The sequence below is a fragment of the Malus domestica genome, chromosome 01 (assembly GCF_042453785.1).
Source record: "Malus domestica chromosome 01, GDT2T_hap1".
Taxonomy (NCBI): Eukaryota; Viridiplantae; Streptophyta; class Magnoliopsida; order Rosales; family Rosaceae; genus Malus; species Malus domestica.
This window is the reverse complement of record NC_091661.1, coordinates 21,913,619-21,935,558: the sequence shown is the minus strand read 5'-3', so window position 1 is coordinate 21,935,558 and position 21,940 is coordinate 21,913,619. Positions and strand designations below refer to the sequence as shown.

The window sequence follows — 21,940 nt, the reverse complement described above, 5'->3', positions numbered from 1 at the left end:
TGCGTGGAAGCTCTTCTAGGAAAACTTAGATGTACCGAGTCCATGGACGAGGTGGGTTTAACTAGTATTGTAGCCAGAAGGAAGGTTAATTTTTTAGAGAAAATAGCATGGACTAGCTGGCCTGATTTGCTGGGGTTAACCAGTACGGTAGTCCGTCATTTTTAGACTGCTTAGTTGAATAATTGAATCGAGTTGGATATTAGATGGCTTCTATGACTTAATTGTTGGTGTAAAGTTGGTTCGGTGCAAGCCAGGAAGGAATGATATGCATGAAGTCTTACATCGGAGATGTACAACGATAATCTGGACGGTTTAGACTTAGTGGTGGACACTTGCAGAGCCTGTGACACAACATTAATTCCTATAAATGACACGATTGTGAATAGATTAGCTTGCCTTACGAGCAATACAATTGATAATAATCTCCAAGCAGATAGCGAAACCTGTGAAGAAAAAGGCAACCTCATCAAAGATAAGGAAGCCCTCGATCTAGTTCATAACCGATGCAACGAATAACGCTGAGGAAAATGTATTCGTTGCAAGGAATCCAGAGTTTCGAGTTTGCAGCAAAATGAAAAGCTTCTTCGGCAAGATCAAGCAATTCTTGGAACAAAGGGTGGCTGAGTAAGGTAACCTTGACGACAAATCTCTTGCGGTCTTCACCAACATACACCACAAGGTGGCCTTTCGGGACATCCTTGGGTATATTGTAGTCCTCTTCATGAAGGCGGAACCACATGTTCTGACTGCCAATGTGACCCCGGATTGCACGCTTTAGGAGTGTACCGCCAAGTTTCCTGCATCTGCGAAAGGATTGTTTGATGAGCAACCTAGCCTCCAAAAGCATCATATAAATGTTCATAACTAGTAGATACTGAGAGTGAAAGAGATGGCGCAGTGGGTCGTATTTTTATGACAGCAAAACTAAGCTTTATATATTGCAAGTGTAATATATTAGCTACTGTTTGGGATATTGTAAAATATACAGATTATTTTTCTCCAATTTGAGAAAGAGATGTGTAGTGGATGAAATATTGATACACTTGGATGGGGCTAGTAAATTAGATCACCAATCGCTCAGTGATAAAATTAAGGAAGAATAATAAGCTCATAGCCATCATTTTCATGTTTCCTCATCAGTTAATATGAAATTCTATGTGAATTAAGCTTAGACTTATTTAGCAATGTCCAACTAGGATACGACAGGTTTCACATCAAGTTTTACATGTTGTCGTGAGTTTTTGCTTAGATTAATTATGGGTTTAATGTATGTTGGTATGAATTAGTGTACTATAGGGATTTGATGTATGTTGGCGTGAGTCAATGTATCATAGGGATTCAATGTATGTTGACATGGGTCAATGTTCCTCGAATAAAAATTCAATATACCAAACATCCTTGTATTTGTATGTGTATATATATACTGTCCTCCTATTGAGAGAGATATAAGACGTAAGATATTCAAAATCCTAAGTCAGCTTTTATCTCTACAATCTCTTTATATATCTCTTAAAAATTGAATAATAAACTTGTTTTCTTAAGTTCTAGCTTTTGATACGGCCAAGCTATCAAAAAAGTTGGCCGCTCATGATTTCTTTATCCTATAACTTCCGCTTTGTGTCAATTTCATACTTGAAGTGGTACTTTTGTCATTCAAAAGATGATAAATTATGACCATGATATGTAGGAATTAATAATCTCATTTAATTACCATATGTTATATTATAATTAAGAGAGCAATATTGGCATCTTTTATGTATTTGACTAGTAGGTGGGATATAGTTAGTAATGTATCGATATAACGGAGTAATGGCCCTGTCTGCACAAGTTACATGGTCTATACATAGCGTAGTCTTATCGAAAGCTAGACTGTAGAAGGTAGAAGGTTGTTCCTCTTGTGTTACTGATCGTATCTTAATATTTAACTGTTTTGTGATCTATACTTTTTGTTGATCTGTTATATCAATTATGCAGTTAACACTTACATATTCCTCGAAAAGTTAAGGATTAGTAATTCATTTTAGAAATTGAATGGATTTGGTCTTATACATACGTGAAGAAGGTAATCAAAAAAGAAAGAAGAAACTCATGCATGCGTGATTCCTATATATGCAGTGACACCGCCTTCCCCTCCTGAAAGCTATCTGGTGTTTACTGATCACCACCAGATTAATCAAGAGTGTTAAACTTCAAGAGTAATTAATAACTTGTTTCTGTCTCTAATTAAATTTATCCTTGCAAGCCACTGTATATATACGTTCGGCTTGAAGTGTTCTTGATAATTGCATGCGACCAATTGGAAGACATGTCAATCGTGATCCGTGACTCACGAGCTATATATATATAGCACACAGATATACATAGCACACAGATTCAATTAAAAACAAACTTTCCTGGTAAATTGCTGGTATATATATAAATATATATATTTATATATATATGGCACACAGATTCAATCAAAACAAATTAACTTTCCTGGTTAGTTGCTAGTGTATATTTGGAGAATGTGATCCTCATGCATGACACATCATTGCAACTTAACAGCCAACAGAATTTGCCAATTTGGCTCTCCACTATTGAGAGAGAGTTTCATGATTCTCCTAATCTTCCAGTTTTGAACAAAACTTGAAGTCATGGCGCAATATAATAAATGCATTATCTTTTTATCCATTTGGTAGCGGTCTGGCAGATTTTATATATGTTTGCTTTGTTATAATGTCACCAACGAGAGAACACTGTCTGTCCAAGATGCTAGGTCTTTGCCTAATCTTTCCCCTTGTTGCATGCATGCATGTGTTTATGTTCTGACTTCTGATATTCGATATGCAATTAGGCTATGGACCCCATGAGAAGATTTATTTTTGGATTTGTTTTTGAGTGAACTATACCAAAAGAAAAAGAAGAGTGGCCCACTTCCAAATTTCAATCCCCGTCCTCATATTTTGTTGATCGAAACCCAAAAATCCAAAACCTCATATTGTGTTCGTAAGTTGTGAAGTATATATGACTTCATTTAGCATTAGACCATACTCCAAATTTAATTTATTAATTGTACACTCACAAATGCATATTTAATTCATTGTTGACTACTTTTTATTGTTACTTATCTTAATTCCATTTGACATCAATCTTTATAAAACATACTTTTAATGTTTTAATCTCAGTTTTAATATCAAAACTATGAATAAGTAGTCATGCATTATTAAATTCTGATTAGGAGAATAAATTTGCAAACAAATAATTAATATATATTATATATTTTGATTTAGAGTCACAAGCTAAATGAGGAGTGTTAATAGTATTACGCACTTGAACTTTAGATTCTTGGTAAAAACATTAACTATCTTTCTTTAGCCCAACCAAAAATATATGACCATAATTTTCTAACCCCAACCTCATATTTCATCACCATGTTTTTCTCCAAACCGCCCAAAAGATGTGGTGCACCGATCCTTCCTAAGCATGGGCAACCTCCCATTATATAAACCAAACCCACATCCAATTACTTATTTGCAGACTCAATATTTTCACCAACTCAACCAAATCCCTAACCGATCATACCAAAAACCCAATTAAAAAACCAGTGATAAAAAGACCAAAATGGCCAATAAAACCAATAAAATTCCTGCCATTGTCATCTGTGTGCTAGTTGTTATGGTATGCAGCTGCAGCATGAAGGGCAGTGAAGCGCTCTCAGACTGTGCAAAGCCATGCATGCCAGTGTGCATGAAAGAGGAAGGTGCAAGCATTCCCATCTGTGAGATTGCATGCGAGAATTACTGCAAACAGGTTTCTGGAGATGCTGGTTATTGGATCGGGAATACCAAGCACAACCTATGATTGATATTGTACCTCTCAAATGCAAGTACAAAATCCGTACGTACGTACTTGTAGTTTTTAGAGTCATTTTACATCCTTTTTAAGTTGGTAAATAATGCGACTACGTACTGGAATTATTTTGTGATTACCAGGAAATATAGGGTAATTAGCTAAAAATGCAGATCATGGATATGATCGTATTAATTTCTAGGGTTTCTGGGATCTACATATTCACATAAATGCATCCTCTCATGTAATGAAATTTTTTCATTCACTGAACGATTTCATATCTACATATGAGGTGAAGAAAATACTCAGCTCTTTCAATCATCTTTTTTATTTGCAAATCACAGTTTTACATACCTACAAAAACAAAGTTAACGTTTTTATTAAATTGTTTTTACGTATGAGTAAAACTACGATTTGCATAAAATAGGAAGAACTCTAAAATAACCAGACATCCTTTCACAAAAATTGGTAACATAATTAGCATGTAAGAACATATTTTTGTCAATATATTGAAATTGGGATTATTTAAATGGGAGAGATTTCATTTGTGCGAATTTTAATATGTGAGATTTAATTTATCATTGAATTGTGATTATTTTAAAGTGTCAACACCAAATGTCGTATGTTTTTTAAGAAGAGTATAATATTGCATTCATTGAAAAAAGGGCATCATAATCAAATATACATCATGAAGAACTCGGACTCAAAAGGGTCCTTATAAACTAGATCTAAAAATATTACAATAAAGCATCATCAATAACAAAGCAATGGGTAGACATCAACCACTTGTATAAACTCATCAAGAACCGCAAGATTACACATATCAATAAAATCATTAAACCTCGTGTTACACGAAGATCATGTGAGAATAAAATCTCAAATCATATATTGGGACAGACAATGCTCATGGGTCTAATCGCTTCACCTAACCACTATCACAATTTCAGAACACCACATGAAATAGATCTAACAAATCAAATGGCTCCACCCTTCACACATAGATCCAAAAGAGATGTAGCACACCAAAACGAAAATTAAAATGAAACAACTCTCCTATATAAAGGGCAATAAACGAGAAACTCTTCCAAAATTCTTGGAAATGATTAAACAAAAACAAAAAAGAATAAAACCATGTTGTCGCTCCACATCCTTCGGACGTTTGAGAGTCATATCATTGCAATTTGCAATGGCTAACCCCCTTGTACTCCCGGCACAATCCAACATATTTCATGGCTTCTAACTTAAACCTCATATCAAATGTGATAATTGGATTCAAAACCTTGTGTTTACTGTGTTAGTAGACCAAAAAGTGACAACTATAGTGTTTCACGGCGACAACTTTACACCAAAACAAATAAATGAAAAGGAAGAGAGGAAAGAGACCAAGTCGTATGTTGAAGCATACAAGATTAATACCATCAGAAAAACTGATAAATAGACAAAATATAAGCATACATTATGTGGTTTCACTGATAATTAAAACAATTCTTATATGGTTAGTAGTAAGGAGCTAACTCATCTCTCTAAAATCTTGAGACTGTGTCACTTCCCAAATAGTGAATGAGTTGAATTCCATACAACAAAAAAGAACAGAGTTAGTGCAAATGAATAATTATCATTTAATTTATAGGCATGATAGTAATCTTCCCTCACTTTCCAAATAAAACTACCCTCCTTGTTTCTTCTGTTACATATTCCCACGCACGATCGTGGCGTACTTCTGTTCTGAGAAACTACATTTCTCTCTCAACTCAATTGCACAAATAGGGATTGGTAGTTGAATGTCACCTCTCCTCCTCCATTTGGCTCAAAGACAAAAACGAAAGATTAGACTTATTTAATCATCACGGGTTACGCAATGGTTGGAGATGAACTCCAAACTTATATTCCACATGACATGTCTTGAATTTGATTCCTAACGCTGGTGAATCATACGATAGTAACCAAAGAAAACTGAAATGCCTCTATGAGTATTCTCGTCACTAAACAAAATGGATTGCCGAAACTATTAGCTAATCCCCTTTTTTAATAAAGAAAAGATTAGACTTATTTATTTACTTTTCGATTGGAATTGGACTATATGGAGACAATTTTAAATCAATGCCATGTAATTTGATCAAGCCAAAAATTTGGTAACCGTTTTATAGATGACGTGGATCATAAGAGTTAAACTGACTTTTTCTTTACCTTTTAATAATGATTTCTCTACAATTCAATTTTTTTTCTTTTGATTTTCTTCATCTCATTTTTAATTTCTTAGAAATTTTTGAAATGTGCTGCCGCACCGTCACAATGTTAAAAATTCACTTAAATTATTGCAAGCATATTTATCTATTGACAAGATAATTTTCATTTGAATAACGCTGAAGTTTCTGAAAATTTAAACTTTATAAGTTACTCAAACATTTTTTTCGTCTCGCTATCGACCATCTAGTATCTAAATTCTAATTTTATAATCACTTTGATTACTGCCGTTAATTTGATCGTTAACAAAATATCCTCTATGTGCATTTTTTAACTTTCTCTTAGTCTAGCCACTTCATAATTACACACACCTTCGACGTCCCATCTTCTTATATTTTACGACGGCTTCGTGCTAAGATGCGCACCTGTGCATAGGTCACACCTCAACTAACCGCAGCGCGACCCCATTCCAATTCCCAACCCGAGTCGTACGGTCAGAAATAAACAGTGACTGTCTTCGTGCGCTGTGTCCTAGCCGCGCAAATTAGCCACCCCCCGCCTCGCCCAGACTCAGCTTCAAGAACGTCGCTCAAAACCTAGACAAACCTCTCTCTCTCTATCTCTCTCTCTCTCTCTCTCTTACGCACAGACTCTACTCGCAGTTGCAGTTGGCGGTTGCTTCCGAAGGCTAATCGTACATCAACAAGTCTCGTTGAATTTACAGGTTCTTAATTTCTAAGCTTTCTGTCAAAATTTCGCTCAAATCTTTGCACTTCTAGGGTTTCGATTATTGGGTTGGTCTTGGAACTTCAAAGAACAATGCTTTTGTGATTGAAAACCAATGTGCCATTAGCTTGTATAGTAGGATATGCTGTAGATGTGAATCGTGGTTATAAATGGGGGATGTTGAAATATCCAATTGGCTCGAAGGGTTGCCATTGGCACCGGTCTTTCGGCCGACGCATACTGAATTCGCTGACCCGATTGCTTATATATCGAAAATCGAAAAGGAAGCTAGTGAATTTGGTATTTGCAGGATTGTCCCACCATTGCCAAAACCCTCAAAAAGATATGTTTTTAGCAACTTGAATAAGTCCCTCTTGAAGTGTCCGGAATTGGGTAGTGATGTAAATTCGTTAGAGGGTTGTTCTCCAACGAGAACGGGTTCTGGGGTTGGTGGTAATGATGGGGAGGCCAGGGCAGTTTTCACTACAAGGCACCAAGAATTGGGGCAGAGTGTGAAAAGTGTGAAAGGGGCAGCAGTTCAGAATCCGCCATCGGGTGTAGATAAGCAAGTGTGGCAAAGTGGGGAAATTTATACTTTGGAGCAGTTTGAAACTAAGGCTAGGGCTTTTGCAAGGAGCATACTAGGATCAGTTAGGGAGGTTACTCCATTGGTTATAGAGGAAATGTTTTGGAAGGCGGCTTCTGAAAAGCCAATATATATTGAGTATGCAAATGATGTGCCTGGGTCTGCTTTTGAAGAGCCAATGGGCCAATTCATCTCTTCTCATAGGCGGAGGAGGAAGAGGAATTCCTACCAGAGAAGTAAAGAAAACTCTGATAGCAAGAAAACTGAAATGATTAGTAGCAGCGAAAGAACCTCCTGTAATGATGAAGTTAAGAATGCATCTCATAGGAATGTTTCGGATACATGTTCAGAGGCATCCAAATCATCTACTGCTCCAGAAATATTTTCAGGTGATGAAACTCCCCAATCATCTAGGCAAAAAAATCCCAATTCATGTTGTGATATGGAAGGTACTGCTGGTTGGAAGCTTTCAAACAGTCCTTGGAACTTACAAGTAATTGCACGTTCACCTGGTTCACTTACTCGTTTCATGCCCGATGATATCCCGGGTGTTACTTCTCCTATGGTTTACATTGGCATGTTGTTTAGTTGGTTTGCTTGGCACGTTGAAGATCATGAGCTTCACAGTATGAATTTTCTTCACACTGGATCTTCAAAGACTTGGTATTCTGTTCCAGGTGATTATGCATTTGCTTTTGAGGAACTTATTCGCACTGAGGCGTTTGGTGGTAATCTCGATCGCCTAGGTATGTGAATTCTTTTATGGTTGGTTCATTCATTGTTCACTAAAAGCTTCTGAGCTTCTGAGCATTTGTTTAGTGTTATTACTTCTATAGCATTTTTGTAACTCAGGTCCAGTTTCTCTTATTACCAGCTGCTCTCTCACTATTGGGCAATAAAACAACTTTAATTTCACCTGAGGCTGTTGTTGCAGCAGGGATTCCTTGTTGCAGGTGGGTCCTTCTCTTTCCCCTTCTTGTTACTTCTACGGTTCATTATAATGTTAATTAAGTTGAGGATTATTGTTCTTGCAGAATGTTCGGCTTTGATGTGTGGAATTGAGTCTCTGTTGGGTTGGGTCTTTTTGATGTTCTAATTTTGTCCCTTCTGGTTTCTTGTTTAGGTTAATACAGAACCCTGGTGAATTTGTTGTCACTTTTCCAAGGGCTTACCATGTCGGATTCAGCCATGGTAATCACTTTATATTGTTTGCACATATTACTTAATCGTAGTGGTAGATGTGACAACTTTTACATTTTGGCTTGAACTCTGTTTTTACTTTGTAAATGCTTACGACATGGCATTTGTTGCAGAAAGAAATTGCATGTGCATTGGACACTAAACATAGGGTATAGAAGGTCTACAAAGAATAGGGTATATATATCAAACGTACAAGAAAAAAGGGGTAAGTATCTAAAGGATTCAATTCCTTTGTGATAGAAGTAGCCCTTGAGTCCAAACTTGATTTGAATACCCATAGATGAAACAGAAATGACATAAGGCTTCAAATAATTTATCCTTTGGTAATGTCTATTAACTTTGATTTATTGAACATAATCGCTGATGTAGAGCCATAAACACGTATCACTTTTATTCTGGTTACTTTTTCCTTATAGTGAGAATATACAGTACCTCCTCCAACTAATCTGGAAAACTTTATTCCACTTTTCTGTTGAGCTATTAGTTCAAACGTACTGAACAGAAAGTTGCAAGTTTAAATGGGAGGTATCTTGGATTGTTGTGTCATCAGGAAGAGTGGAGGTTAGGTGCCTTGGATAAATGGACTGTAGAGAGGTTAAAATTCCCACATAATGCACTTCTTGCATCACCAGAGAATTTGGTCTTGGATATGGCTGAATGGAATAAAGGGATCCTTGTAGCTAACTCCAGATTGATGGACACAACGCTTGAGTTGTGTTGGTATCCTCCCAGTTTCATTTAGCATATTCCTCTCATCCAGATTTATAGATGATAGACAGGAGGTGGTCAAGACTTAACTCTGCACAAAAACTACACCCTGTTTCTTCCAATTTTTGTGATGACGTTAGTCCTTTCATCCAGCTTTCTTCTTCTTCTTTTTTTTTTTTTTAATAATTGTCATGTTTCCTAATGTGGAGGTCTTCAGTCCACGTGAGTAGAAGTTGTGATAAGGTCTTGTGCCTTAGTGCCTTTTCTTCCTAATTCTTTCTTGATAAAATCAAAAGTCATGGACCTCTTCCATTAAAAACAAATTTCTGTTGCAGATATTTGAACCCGATTTCTGACAATTGCAATAGTAAGTTGTATTCATTTGTCTTCATCATAGATTTTATATTACTAATGTCATGGTTGTTTCTGCATGGCATGCACATGATGTTTCCCATTCTAGTCGGCGTACTTGTTTATTATAAATGTTCTTTTAGTGCATTTAAAACAAATTTTTATTGCCTCTTCAGCATATGTTGCTCATCTTGAGTTTTTGATGAATTACTGTAGGTTTTAACTGTGGGGAAGCTGCTAACTTTGGAACACCACAATGGCTTAAAGTAGCTAAAGAAGCTGCAGTACGTAGAGCTGCTATGAATTATCTTCCTATGCTCTCCCATCAACAGCTTCTATACCTCTTGACCATGTCTTTTGTTTCGAGGTCAGCTAAGCATCTTATTCAAATTACATTGAGCACAAGATAGTCTCAGTATGTCTGTACATGCTGCTTTTGGAACTTGTTCTTTGATGATGGATAACGTGACTGTGATAAAGTTGTTCCTTTGCATTTACTCTTCTATGCTTCAGTTAGACAGAACTGCACCATGTCTTTGCTTGTCTTGATAAAATTGGCAACTAGGCCAGCCAATTGCAGTTGTTGCTCATGTTTGGTATTGCTGTTTTGTTATTATTCCAGGGTGCCAAGGTCCCTACTACCAGGTGTGCGAAGTTCACGTAGGAGAGATCGGCAAAAGGAAGAAAAGGAGCTGTCGGTAAAGAAGGCTTTTATTGAAGATATATTAAAGGAAAACAATGCGTTATCTGTCCTTCTTGGAAAAGAATCAAGTTACCATGCGGTATTATGGAACCATGATTTACTTCCATATACAAGTAAAGATTCCGTAACACCCAGTGGTGGTGCTCCTGTTGATATGAATCCAAAGGAAGATGCTACCCATATTCAGTGTGGAAATTATGATGATCAGAACATTCTGATTGACGAGATGCGTTTGTATATGGAAAATATGAATGATTTGTATTTGGGAAGTGATGATTTATCACAGGACTTTCAAGTCGACTCAGGCACATTGGCATGCGTGGCTTGTGGAATACTTGGGTTTCCATTTATGTCTGTGGTGCAACCATCTGAGAAAGCATCAAAGAAGCTGCAAACTGAAAATTTTATGGCTCAAGGTTCCCCTGGGGTTTCAGGACTTGAAAAGTCTCATTCGTTTCCAGACTGTCACACATCTGTCAAGGGAAATGTTACAGGTATAGGAATTTGGATCCACATATTTTTCGTTGCTCATGTTTTTGGTTTTCTCAATTAACTTCCTAGTTTGTCATTGAGAGAAGAGAAAATTCAAAGTGGATATAACTTAACAGTGTAAAGTATATTCGGAGCCCTCAAAAATAGCTATTTTCCTATGTAATGGTTATAGTGTTCATCTTTTGGGAGTCTAGTGACGTTCTGTTGGTCAGCATTATAGGTTTTGACATTGGGGGTACTTAGAACTGCCTCAAATTCTTCACAATTCCAGTTGCGAAGCATCTGTGATTAATTTGCGGGATGTTCCTGTGCACAACGTTTATGGCCTGCTGCTTCTGTTTTTGATTTAGGACCTTGAATCAGTTGATTGTCAACTGTATCAATTGTTCTCTGTATTGTATGGTATCATGTAAATACGGTAGATTGCTCCTTTATGTCCTAAAGTTTTTCAATTGTGAAGTAGTAGTAGGAACTGGGGAGTTGTACATTGTTTCCAGGTGTTTTTCATGAAAGCAAATTTTGAAGTCTATTATTTTCTTTGTTGTGCAGAAGAGGACCTCGTTTCTGTTCCCAACGTTACGCCACCTTCGAATGCTCCCTTAATTCCTTCCACAGCCAAGCTAAAAAAGGGTTGGAATACTGTTAATAAATTTCTGAGACCAAGGAGTTTCTGCCTTGATCATGCTGTTGAAATTGTGGACCTGTTGCAGTGTAAAGGTGGAGCGAACATGCTTGTAATTTGCCATTCTGGTAAGTTTGGCTTTTTCCAGGATTATTTTTTTCAAAAGAATAGTAATTGATATTTCTCTGTTAATTTGCGAAGTTAGTTGAATCTCTACTCTTTGGATTTCTGCAGACTATCAAAAAATAAAGGCTCCTGCTGCAGCAATTGCAGAGGAGATTGGTTGCCCCTTTAAGTATAATGAGGTTCCTTTGGATATCGCGTCAAAGGAAGATCTGAATTTGATAGAGCTTGCAGTTGATGATGAACGTGATGAATGTGGAGAAGACTGGACCTCGATGTTGGGTATCAACCTACGGTACTGTGTCAAGGTCAGAAAGAATTCATCCTCAAAGCAAGTCCAGCATGCATTAACATTGGGTGGCTTGTTCTCCAAACAAAGTCCCAGCTCAGATTTTCTAGCCGTCACATGGCAATCAAGAAGATCTCGATCTAAAAAGCTTAATCATCCAGCGGATTGTACACCATGTGAGAACGTTGAGGAAAAGGATGAAGTTGTGGGCAGAAGGTCAGATGGCACCTCTATTAAGAGGGAAGAAAAAATAATTCAATATTCAAGACGAAAGTCTAAGCCAAAAGCGGGGAGTTCTTCAGGAACAGGTAGGGTCTTTGGGCACCCTGGTACAGGTGTTGAGTGTAGTAAAGAGAGCAGAATGGCAACAGAAAGTAACATTTGTGGCATTGGGAATTCCACAAGCAGTGGTGCAAAACTTGATTTCTCTGCGTCAAGCGGAATGTCTGAAATGTATCCTGTTGTCCAGATGTCTGAAGCAGCGACGGATATCAGTTTGTACTCTACTTCAACACAAGTTTCAGAAACACTAACTGCTGGTAGTGTTGAGGCACAGGTCGAGAATCACAGTTTTGAAGAAAGAAACATGAAAGGTAACGGTTGTAAGTTAGCATCAAGGGATGATTCTGATATGCAAGATGGGATGAGGATTCTTGAAGAAGCCCATGAGAACAAGTCTGCTACTCCACCTGTCATTGCAGCTGATGAAAGTGTTCCAATGCAAATAGAGGAGCAGAAAATGGAAAAATTCAACAATACCAGTGACAATTGTAATCTAGTATCAGAAGGGCAGTCCCAAGTTTTGGCTCATCAGAATGCTCTGATGGATGACGTTTCTGTTCTTGCTGAGACAACAAATTTATGTGCTTCTGACTCAATTGTTACAAGTTCTGAGCCACAGATGGTGAATACAGTCCTGGAGAAATCTTGCATGAGCAATGAAATTTGTGATTCCATGATCTTGGATGAAGTGCAGCAAGAAATCCGAACTACCAACAGAAGTAAAGACAAGACGCCAGTTTCATGTAGTTCCCATAATGATGAAGACTTGAGCAATGATGTGTCTTTAGTATGCAAACTGGAAGAAGAAATTAAGAGTCCGAAAGGAGGAAATGAGGAACCCAGTTTAAGTGGAAGACAAATGAAGGAGCCTTCTCCTGCTTCGGTAGAAGCTACTTCTGGAGTTCCAATAGAGCTGTGTGCTGCAGCAGATTTTTGCTCTGTTCCGGTTTCACATAGTGAAGAATTTGTAACTGCAGATAGAAGCGAGGAGGAATATGTCTCGACTTCAGTGACTCAAATGGAAGTAACTCAACCTTGTATCTCAATGGAAGAATTTTCTGAAGTGCCAAGGGGAGGCTCTTCTGTGGAAGGCACAGATGATGGTGTGAATAATTCAGACGCTCTATTTCAGCAAGAAGTCCAGACTACAAATGGAGCTATAGAGGCACCCATACTTAGTCTCTTCATAAAAACAGAATTGCAGCCCACACCTGGTTTGGTTGAAGAATTTGAGGTTCCCGGAGTGACCTGTGCAACAGATAACATCATTGGTTCTATGGCTTTGGATGGTGAAGAGTGGAAAAACCGTCCCACAAATGGTAATGAGGAACTCATCTCTTGTCAAGATACTTCAAAATGCCAGCCATCTCCTTTTATCCAAACATATTCTAGAGCTAAAAGAAAGGCTAGTGCTGCTCAAGACTTGCGCAATGGTGGTAAAGTTTGCTCATCCCAACATGATAAAGAGATGGAAAACATTGGGTCTTCAAGTGCGGTTGCACCAAGGCTCGAAAACCCTGCACCAAGTCCTGAAATGAGAAGAAAAAGAAAGAGAGGATTGGAGCAAGTAATAGATGACAACCTCGATTCCAATGGATTTATTAGGGGCCCGTGTGAAGGGTTGAGACCAAGGGCTGGGAAGGATGCAACGAGTAGGAATGAGATGGACAACATTTACGAAGAGGTGGAGGAGAAGCCAGTGACGAAGAAGGTGAAGAAACCTTCAGACGTCCATGTTCCTCCCAAGAAAGAACAAGCAAGGAAGTCTCACAGGTGCGACATAGAAAGCTGCCGCATGAGGTTTGCAACAAAGGCGGAGCTAATGTTGCACAAGCGTAACCGTTGCCCACATGAAGGGTGTGGCAAGAGGTTCAGTTCCCACAAGTACGCAGTGAGTCACAGCCGTGTGCATGACGATGATAGGCCCCTCAAGTGCCCGTGGAAAGGCTGCTCCATGTCGTTCAAGTGGGCATGGGCCCGCACTGAGCACATACGCGTGCACACCGGAGAACGGCCTTACCAGTGCAAGGTTGAGGGATGTGGCCTCTTCTTCCGGTTTGTATCGGATTATAGCCGTCACCGACGGAAAACGGGGCATTACGTGAGCTAACCTGCCTGGTAATCTGGTGAGGTTGGCTTTTGTAACATATAAGCAGAAGGGGCTTCTGGGGTCAAAGATGCCTGCAGGATCTCATGTAACAATTTTTTTGTTTTTTCGGTTAAAATCTCGTGTAATCTTTGGATGTTCTGGTTAGGCGTAGATAAGGAACGAATTAACTTTTTTTTGTAGATTGCAATCACCAATTATTTGAATTCACTCATAGTTTTTGGGTCAATATTTTTTATGACACTATTATTTCATTTTTCAACAAAAGGCTTTTGATGTATAAATGTATCCGTCGACGCTTTGATGTAGAAGAACTCCCATGTCACGCCTCTATTAGCCCATTTCTCTTCTCACGTGACTAATCATTCAGGCAACAAACTTTTGATTACTATTGATTGCAATGAAGGAATCAGCTTGCAAATAATTTCAATCTTTTGGTAACAAAATCCTACCTACACAGAATGAAAAATGCCCCAAAATTGCATTTCTTAACCCCCAATAAAAACAAAAGAATACAAGGTAAAAGAACTCGAGAAATATTTACAGCAGAGTATACTCTGGGTGCCAAAAAATTTACCCTTCTCTGTACGAATAAATATGGAGACAAGATATAGAACAAAATGCCGACGACTTTAGAGCAGCACCGATGAGAATCCTCAGGTAACGTACTTGCGTGGTAGAAATGAATAAATTCCTATGCCAAAAATAATGCTTCCAAATAATCATCAGTATAAGCTAAGCACGGCCAGTGATCAGTTCGAATTCGTACTACCGTTGAAACATCGGACACTTCCATTTGGAAGAGGAGATGATACCTTGGTGGAAGAAATATCAAAATGAGTATGCTACCCATGTTTCTTTTGCGGGTATTGACATGACTGTACCTTTCATCTGCATCGTCACCGAATGTAAGATGAAGCAGGCCTCTATCAAAATTGGTCTCGGAGCTAGTAATGTCAAGGGAAGAATCTGAGGCCTCGTCCTTCCAGATGATGTCCCTAATGATTCCTCCATCCTTTACGACAGTAACAAGTGGTTCACCAATCACACTTACAACGAAGGGTGCCAAATAGCGCTCAGTAGCCTGAATCAAAGACGATGCAGGGACTTCTAGTAGCTTGACTGACCGAGTACCACTTATAGCGGTAACCCCTTTGCCTCCTTTCAACTGAAACGTCTCCCGTGCAGTGTTGGAAGTGCCACATGCCTCCCAAAGAGCACTGAACAAATCTAAGTAATAACCAGGTACGGAATCTTTCTGGATGCCGGGTGGTACAATAGCCTTGAGAAACATATCCTCTATGCCCACAGTGATAGTGTGAAGCTGTCCCCTGATTATCTGACCATTTTCAGCACTTGTCCCAATTGAAACATCAATCAGACCAGGCGTGGGTTCCCGTGGTTCCAATTCAATCGTTACAGGAGTTCTATAACTTTCCTCTTTCCCACAACCATTTTCTACAGGAACAATAGCTAATGAGGTGGTCTGATCAGGTATATTTGTTTTACTGCGGGGCTCACCTAGAAGAAAAGGTATACGATATGATGAAATGGACCCGTATGCTGCAGAGGACGAAAATTTTAGCACCGTTGCATATAGAGCAGGAAGGGTATCTAATTCATTCGAACCACTGGCAGGGGAATCAACTCCCCATATTCGATTGAAAGGCTCAGATTCAAACCTCAAACTACATGATAGTCTAACCTTAATTCCTGGCATATGTCTAAAATCAGGAATGCATGAGAAATGCGTCCTCAATGTTCTTAATATCTCTGATATATTTGAATCCATCATACGCAATGGCTCCGGTGGTCGATCAATTCTTCGATCTTCTGGGATAATTTGGACATTACCATTGTCATCAATTCTTTGAACTTCTGGTGTAATCTGGACATTACTACTGTCAACAATATCACTATCCTCTACTATGGGTTCAATGTCCCTGATGCCTTCTAAGTAACCAGGATCGTTACTTCCAATACCCAAAGTTGATAAAGACAAGGACCAAGACTGTTTGATTAGTAGGGGGATTACTCGCTCAAGGTGGACATATGAGGAGATGGTCTTAGACTTCTTGAGACTCTGACAAAAGTGAGGAGCCTGGACATTGAAACTGGAATGTGAAGACGGTGAAATACTGAGTTCTTCCCCAAGATTCAGCAGGTCCCTGAGCTTCTTTCCTGGCATGCAGATCAGAAGCCGAAGGTAGATCCTACAGAAAGACCATAACGAACCAACATCAGCTAATTGTGGCTATTGCCAAGCTTACTAAAATTCTATATGGTTCCCATACAAAAAGACAGGGTAAGATTCTAAAAGCAAAAGTCAAGAAGAGAAAAAGAAAGTTTATTAATCATACCTTGCATTGTCACGAGCCTCCAAGTCAGGAAAGTAAAGGCAAGTAAATGCCAAAAGGCGAGACAATGTAAGGAACAATTGAGAGCTCTTGTGGTGCATCAACAAGGTTCGACAGATGGCAAGAACTCTGCTTCCCTGGGACCATGATCTCAGTCCTGTATATGGGCCATGTTTACCAACAAGGAAGGCCATGAACTTGGTAAGAAGCTCTAGCAATCCACGCGGAGGAATTGTATCACTTTCAGCAATTCTATTAAATATTGGAAAGAAAGAAACCAAGCTGTAATCCAATTTCACTTTTGGAAGCAAATGCTCATCAAACGTCTGAAGCAGGCGCTCTCCCAACCAACGGTGCTTTTGACAACCCAACAAACGATCAGTCAAAACAACTACCACCGGAACCAATCTCCGACACTCCAACATCAGGTCCACCAGCATCCCCTGGAAATAGAAATTTGGAGACATTAAAAACGGCACAGATACAAGAATGAAAACACCTTTCCCACTTCACTCTGAACTAAAGACCATTGAAGCAATTGCATGGTTGAGACTAAAAAATAATTGTACCAAAGAAGCAAATCTTAGTATCTTACCCAAATAATTTTTCCTTGACCATAAAAGCTTAACAAATGTTTGTGATCAGATTTTTTGGGAAATTAAGCAATTTTAATATCATTGGTGGATGTGCCAAACGGACACTAATAGTAATGATTTACTTTTTTCTCTGGCACATTTGTTGCTACGTTAAATGTATGTTAATTAATCTTTACTGATCACTTCATAGCATTCTAACATCCTGATCAAGACACATCCACATCACTCAACCACTTAACAAGTCACATACCAAGTCACAAGAAATAGTTACGGGAAAGCTAACAACTACTTTTTATTTAACATCAAGCAGACCAAATACTTCCAAAGCGAGACCAGAAATAGAGGAAAACAGAAAAGTCAATTACACAAACATCATCCTTCATACTTTTAAAAGAGGAAAAGACCATATAAAAAAGTCCATCACCCTAAATCTATGAAAAATCAATACTTTTAGGAGAAACAATGTTGCTGCAACTAATGTCAATTTATTAGTCGTCAATACTATTTAGTTTTAGAAGCATCAACAGTTTTTCCCAAATTTTAGACACTAACTATTGTGATAGATGATCTCGAAACTTCTTAGTTGCTAGATATAACTATTACATCAATGCATACACTATCACATCAGCAAATAACAGCTATTTGGTTCTTCTAGTAGTCCTTCCAAAATAACAGCTATTCTGATATTTCAATTCAAACTCAAAGCTAAGGGGAGGGTTAATTTGTTGTCTAAACCTAAAAGTATCCTCAACCATAAATATGAAATTTCATATCTAATGTCTTATATCTGTAGTAGGACATGTAGATGGAGACTGAGGAAGAGAGAACTACCTGTATATTCCTAAAAATGGTGGAGTCCATGAGACTTCTAGTGGTAGAAGGATCATTGTCTGAATGAGACGAAGCCCCAATCAAGAACCTATGCAAAGTTCGAAATGCCACCGCGGTTTCAGTACTCCCTGGAGGCAACCATTTGAATGCTGATACACAAACAAGTCCATCTCCAAACAACTTCACCACCAACTTATCATTCACCTCACCATCCTCGCCCGAAACACTCTTCTCTGGTTTCAAGACATCAACACAAACGAAGCAAAATGCAAGCAAGTCAAGCTTCAAGGCTTTCAAAGTGAGGGGGTCGAACACACTCGGATAGAATCTCAAACCCATATCAACAATGGTCTTCACTTTCTTTACTTCCCTTCTCAACACCAACTGACCAAAACCCAGCAACCAATGCACCGCCAGCAATCGAAAAACCAAGTGGTGCTGCGATTCTTTGGACAGCAGCACAAGCCGCCTCGCAATGTCGCCTTCTTGCCCATCAAATGCGTCCCAAAACCTCGGAAACATGGTCAAAACGATATGACAGAGCATAGGATCAGACGAATAAAGCATCCCTAAAAATTGCACCTTGAGCTTCGAAGTTTGGAGCTCCAATGCTGCCGCCATTGGCATTATCAGAGCCAAGAACTCAACCATCGCACACGGCGTCAACACTTGCGGCCATTCCAGCAAAAAACCCATCGCCCTCAACAACTCCTTGTAATTCAAACCACCCAAGCTCTCCTTACCCGACCCGTTCTTCGGCGAGCTGAACGGTACCAAAGGCACCGCCGTATTGAGAATCGAAACGCTGAGATTTTCGACAACGATATTGTGAACGACGGTGGTGAACAACAGAATGTAGCTCTGAGCGGCGTGAGTCCTCTCGTTCTGGCACAAGCTCCAGAGATGTCCGCCGATTTCGGAGAGCAAAGAGGGGCGAGCTTTCTCCATCTCTCGAAGGCACTCGCACGCCAGCGCACGCGCCTGACGGTCGACGCCATGATTGGGACGGTTGATCACCGTTAAAAGCAGCTCCACCAACGATTCGACGGTGGAGATCGGTACCACGTCGTCATCGAGAGAGACGACGACGGATGTGACGGAGAGCATCATCTGCTCCTTGAGCGCGAACGTGATGTGGACCCCATCGGCCGGTGTCTGGATCAGGGCGCGAAGGGTTTCGATGAGGCGGTGGAGGACTTTTGGTCCGGAAACGGCGTCGTTGGCGATGGCGGTGGCAAAGAGTGGGTCGGAGAACTCCTCGAGGAAGGTGATGACGTGGAGCTTGAGGGGAAAGTCGCGCTTGGCGATGGATGAGAAGGCTTGGTCGAGGAGGGAGAGGAGTATCGGCTGAGCGGAGGTCCATCTGTGCTGGCGTGCGCTGCCGTGCTGGAAGTCGTCGATCAGCGACTCCCAGTCTTGGGGAGAGAGTTGCTTTAACGGCGGAGGTGACGGCGGTAGCGGAAATGGTGCTTCTGGTGGCTTATCGGACATGCTTCTGCCGAGCTTTACATCAGACTGAGAGTCGGGCAGTGGGATTGTGATTCCGGTAATTGTGAGGAATTGGAATCAAAAGAGAGGCAAATTTGGAAAATTTTGGGTCGGAGAGTGGAAGGGCGGGTGAGCCACCGGTTCGAGTAGAGGAGGCTGAGGGAGGGGCGTGAGTGAGAGTGTGGCTCCCCGTCGTACAATTTTCTAATTTTAGTAATTGTTGGGTTAATCAATTGGGGAATTAGAAATTTTGACATGTTTCCCATAGATTTCTTTTTTTGTCGACTAATCATAAGAAAAGGGACTAGTTTCAGCCTTCCTGGTCACTGGCGGTTGCGATTCATCAACAGTAAGAATCGAATCCAAGGCATGTTCTGTAAAAACATATTTTATATAGATTAGGAGACCAAAAAATGTTTACACTGCATTAGTTACTGCTTTTGAATTTGTTTTTTTACATTTTATCCTAGTATTTTTATTTATGATCTTGACAATAGTTAAATGATACAAGTAATAATAATTGAACGAAAAGTCAAAATTTCAAGCATAGAGACAAATGTTATCAATAAGAACGAAATCGCATATGGATTTGAAAGTGACCACGCCATTCAAAGAAAAGTTTTATCTCTGCTGCTACTAACTTTTAGTCAATTGAGCTACCGACTTGTTATATTTTTTTAAAAACACGACTCTCATCATTGTTATATATATATATTTTTTTCAATTTCTCAAATTCAAAATTACAACATTTTTATTCCCACGTTTACAGCTGGGAACTTGCGTGGGAATTTAAAACTTTTACTTTTCTTAAAATCAACAATTCACAAATTTATTGACCCTAATTTTTCGTATCTTATCCAATTATCCAAGCAAAACTGACAATTTTCAGTTTCACCGGATTTCCTACTAAGAATACACGTGGCGCAAATCACGTCGGTGGATTTTACAAACTTAGGATTGAAAGCCTCAGTTATAAAACCGCTCCTGCTCCTAATACTTTCACACGGCTCCCATTTTCCCACGCGTTTTCTGGAAAACCGTAGCCAACTAACTTTACTCGGTTAGCAAGCAGGCAAAAACCCAATCCCCAATCGCAACCATGGCCGCCGCCGCGCCGCCACCGCCACCTACCCCAGCCCCAGAGGGCTTCAATGACGTACCCCGAGGCTCCACCCCAATGGGCTACCCACTCTTCTCTCGGATCCGCCTAGCCCACCCCACCGACGTCCCCCACATCCACAAGCTCATCCAGCAGATGGCCGTCTTCGAGCGCCTCACCGACCTCTTCGTCGCCACCGAGTCTTCCCTCTCGTCCACCCTCTTCACCTCCCCTCCCTTCCAGTCATTCACCATCTTGGTCCTCGAAGTCTCTGAGACGCCTTTCGTCGAACACCTTCAGTGCAACAACTCGGCCTACCCACCCACCATCAAAACCCACAATCTGGACCTCCCGATCGACGACGCAGAACGCGATTTGTTCAGATCCAACGGCGGGGACGCTGTCGTTGCTGGGTTTGTGCTGTTTTTCCCAAATTACTCCACCTTTTTGGGGAAGCCAGGGTTTTACATAGAGGACCTGTTTGTGAGGGAGTGCTATAGGAGGAAGGGGCTGGGGAAGATGCTGCTTTCAGCGGTGGCGAAGCAGGCGGTGAAGATGGGGTACGGCAGAGTGGAGTGGGTGGTGCTGGACTGGAACGTCAATGCCATCAAGTTTTACGAGGAGATGGGGGCTAAGATTTTGCAGGAGTGGAGGATTTGCAGGCTCACTGGTGACGCTCTCAATGCTTATGTCAATGCCTAACTTGGTAACTTCCATGGCTCTTTCTCTGGATTTAGAGTCGAGGAAATTACATGAAACTAAATGAAAAACTGGAAATGTAATGTGTTTTAATCCTTTAATTTTCTGGCTGTATGCTTGTAGAACCCTGCTATTTCTCCATTCAATTTCACTAGCATAACCTTTCGGAGTTTCAAAATTTCTCTTGCTGTCATCTGAATGCCGTTGTTGTTGTGTTTGTTTAATTTTGCTTCTCGGTTCTCAATTGTTTTTGTCGAGTCGACATGTTAATCCAAGAAATGATAATTTGGGTGACGATTTTAGACTCCGATTTCGTGATGTCAATCCATTCGTTCACCTATATTATAACACGAAAATTAATAGCGGTTTAAACTGCACATCCAAAAGCTTCCTGAAAAACTGAGGCATTACAATTTGGGTTTCGTATGTCCTCGTTTTGGTGAAGTTGTTCATTCCGGACGCCCGTTTACAAGCTCCGGACACAAAGGGTGCGTGATGACGACGCAGTTGGCTGTTACGGTGACTTGGTCCGTTCCTCCGCACCCAAGAATTCACCGACATTTAAGAATTCATCGATATTATCTACAACACCAAAAAGAGGAGTAGGATTTAGTAATAATTTGTTTCTAATAATTTGATTCAAATTCGTTTTTGACGAGAATCGAATCT

The 21,940-nt window shown here is 39.8% G+C and overlaps 4 protein-coding genes across 4 annotated transcripts; 2 read left to right on the top strand and 2 right to left on the bottom strand.

Moving 5' to 3' along the window:
• Positions 1–344: 344 nt before the first annotated feature.
• On the bottom strand, positions 345–888 carry LOC103429800 (auxin-responsive protein SAUR50-like). The gene has a single exon (XM_008367960.4). The coding sequence runs from the start codon at positions 860–862 to the stop codon at positions 467–469; it is 396 nt and encodes a 131-aa protein (XP_008366182.1). The 5' UTR covers positions 863–888; the 3' UTR covers positions 345–466.
• Positions 889–6,431: 5,543 nt separating this feature from the next.
• On the top strand, positions 6,432–14,430 carry LOC103429995 (lysine-specific demethylase ELF6). Its single transcript, XM_008368155.4, has 7 exons — positions 6,432–8,070; positions 8,199–8,277; positions 8,448–8,515; positions 9,800–9,950; positions 10,206–10,780; positions 11,328–11,528; positions 11,635–14,430. The coding sequence occupies exons 1-7, from the start codon at positions 6,909–6,911 to the stop codon at positions 14,202–14,204; spliced, it is 4,806 nt and encodes a 1,601-aa protein (XP_008366377.2). The 5' UTR covers positions 6,432–6,908; the 3' UTR covers positions 14,205–14,430.
• Positions 14,431–14,566: 136 nt separating this feature from the next.
• Positions 14,567–19,737, bottom strand: LOC103430084 (uncharacterized). Its single transcript, XM_008368245.4, has 3 exons — positions 17,986–19,737; positions 16,562–17,001; positions 14,567–16,414 (listed from the first exon to the last, which is right to left on the bottom strand). Exons 1-3 carry the CDS (start codon positions 19,474–19,476, stop codon positions 14,896–14,898), a joined length of 3,450 nt encoding a protein of 1,149 aa, XP_008366467.2. The 5' UTR covers positions 19,477–19,737; the 3' UTR covers positions 14,567–14,895.
• A 536-nt stretch (positions 19,738–20,273) lies between these two features.
• Positions 20,274–21,449, top strand: LOC103430173 (GCN5-related N-acetyltransferase 8-like). The gene has a single exon (XM_008368340.4). The coding sequence runs from the start codon at positions 20,573–20,575 to the stop codon at positions 21,272–21,274; it is 702 nt and encodes a 233-aa protein (XP_008366562.1). The 5' UTR covers positions 20,274–20,572; the 3' UTR covers positions 21,275–21,449.
• Positions 21,450–21,940: the final 491 nt, after the last annotated feature.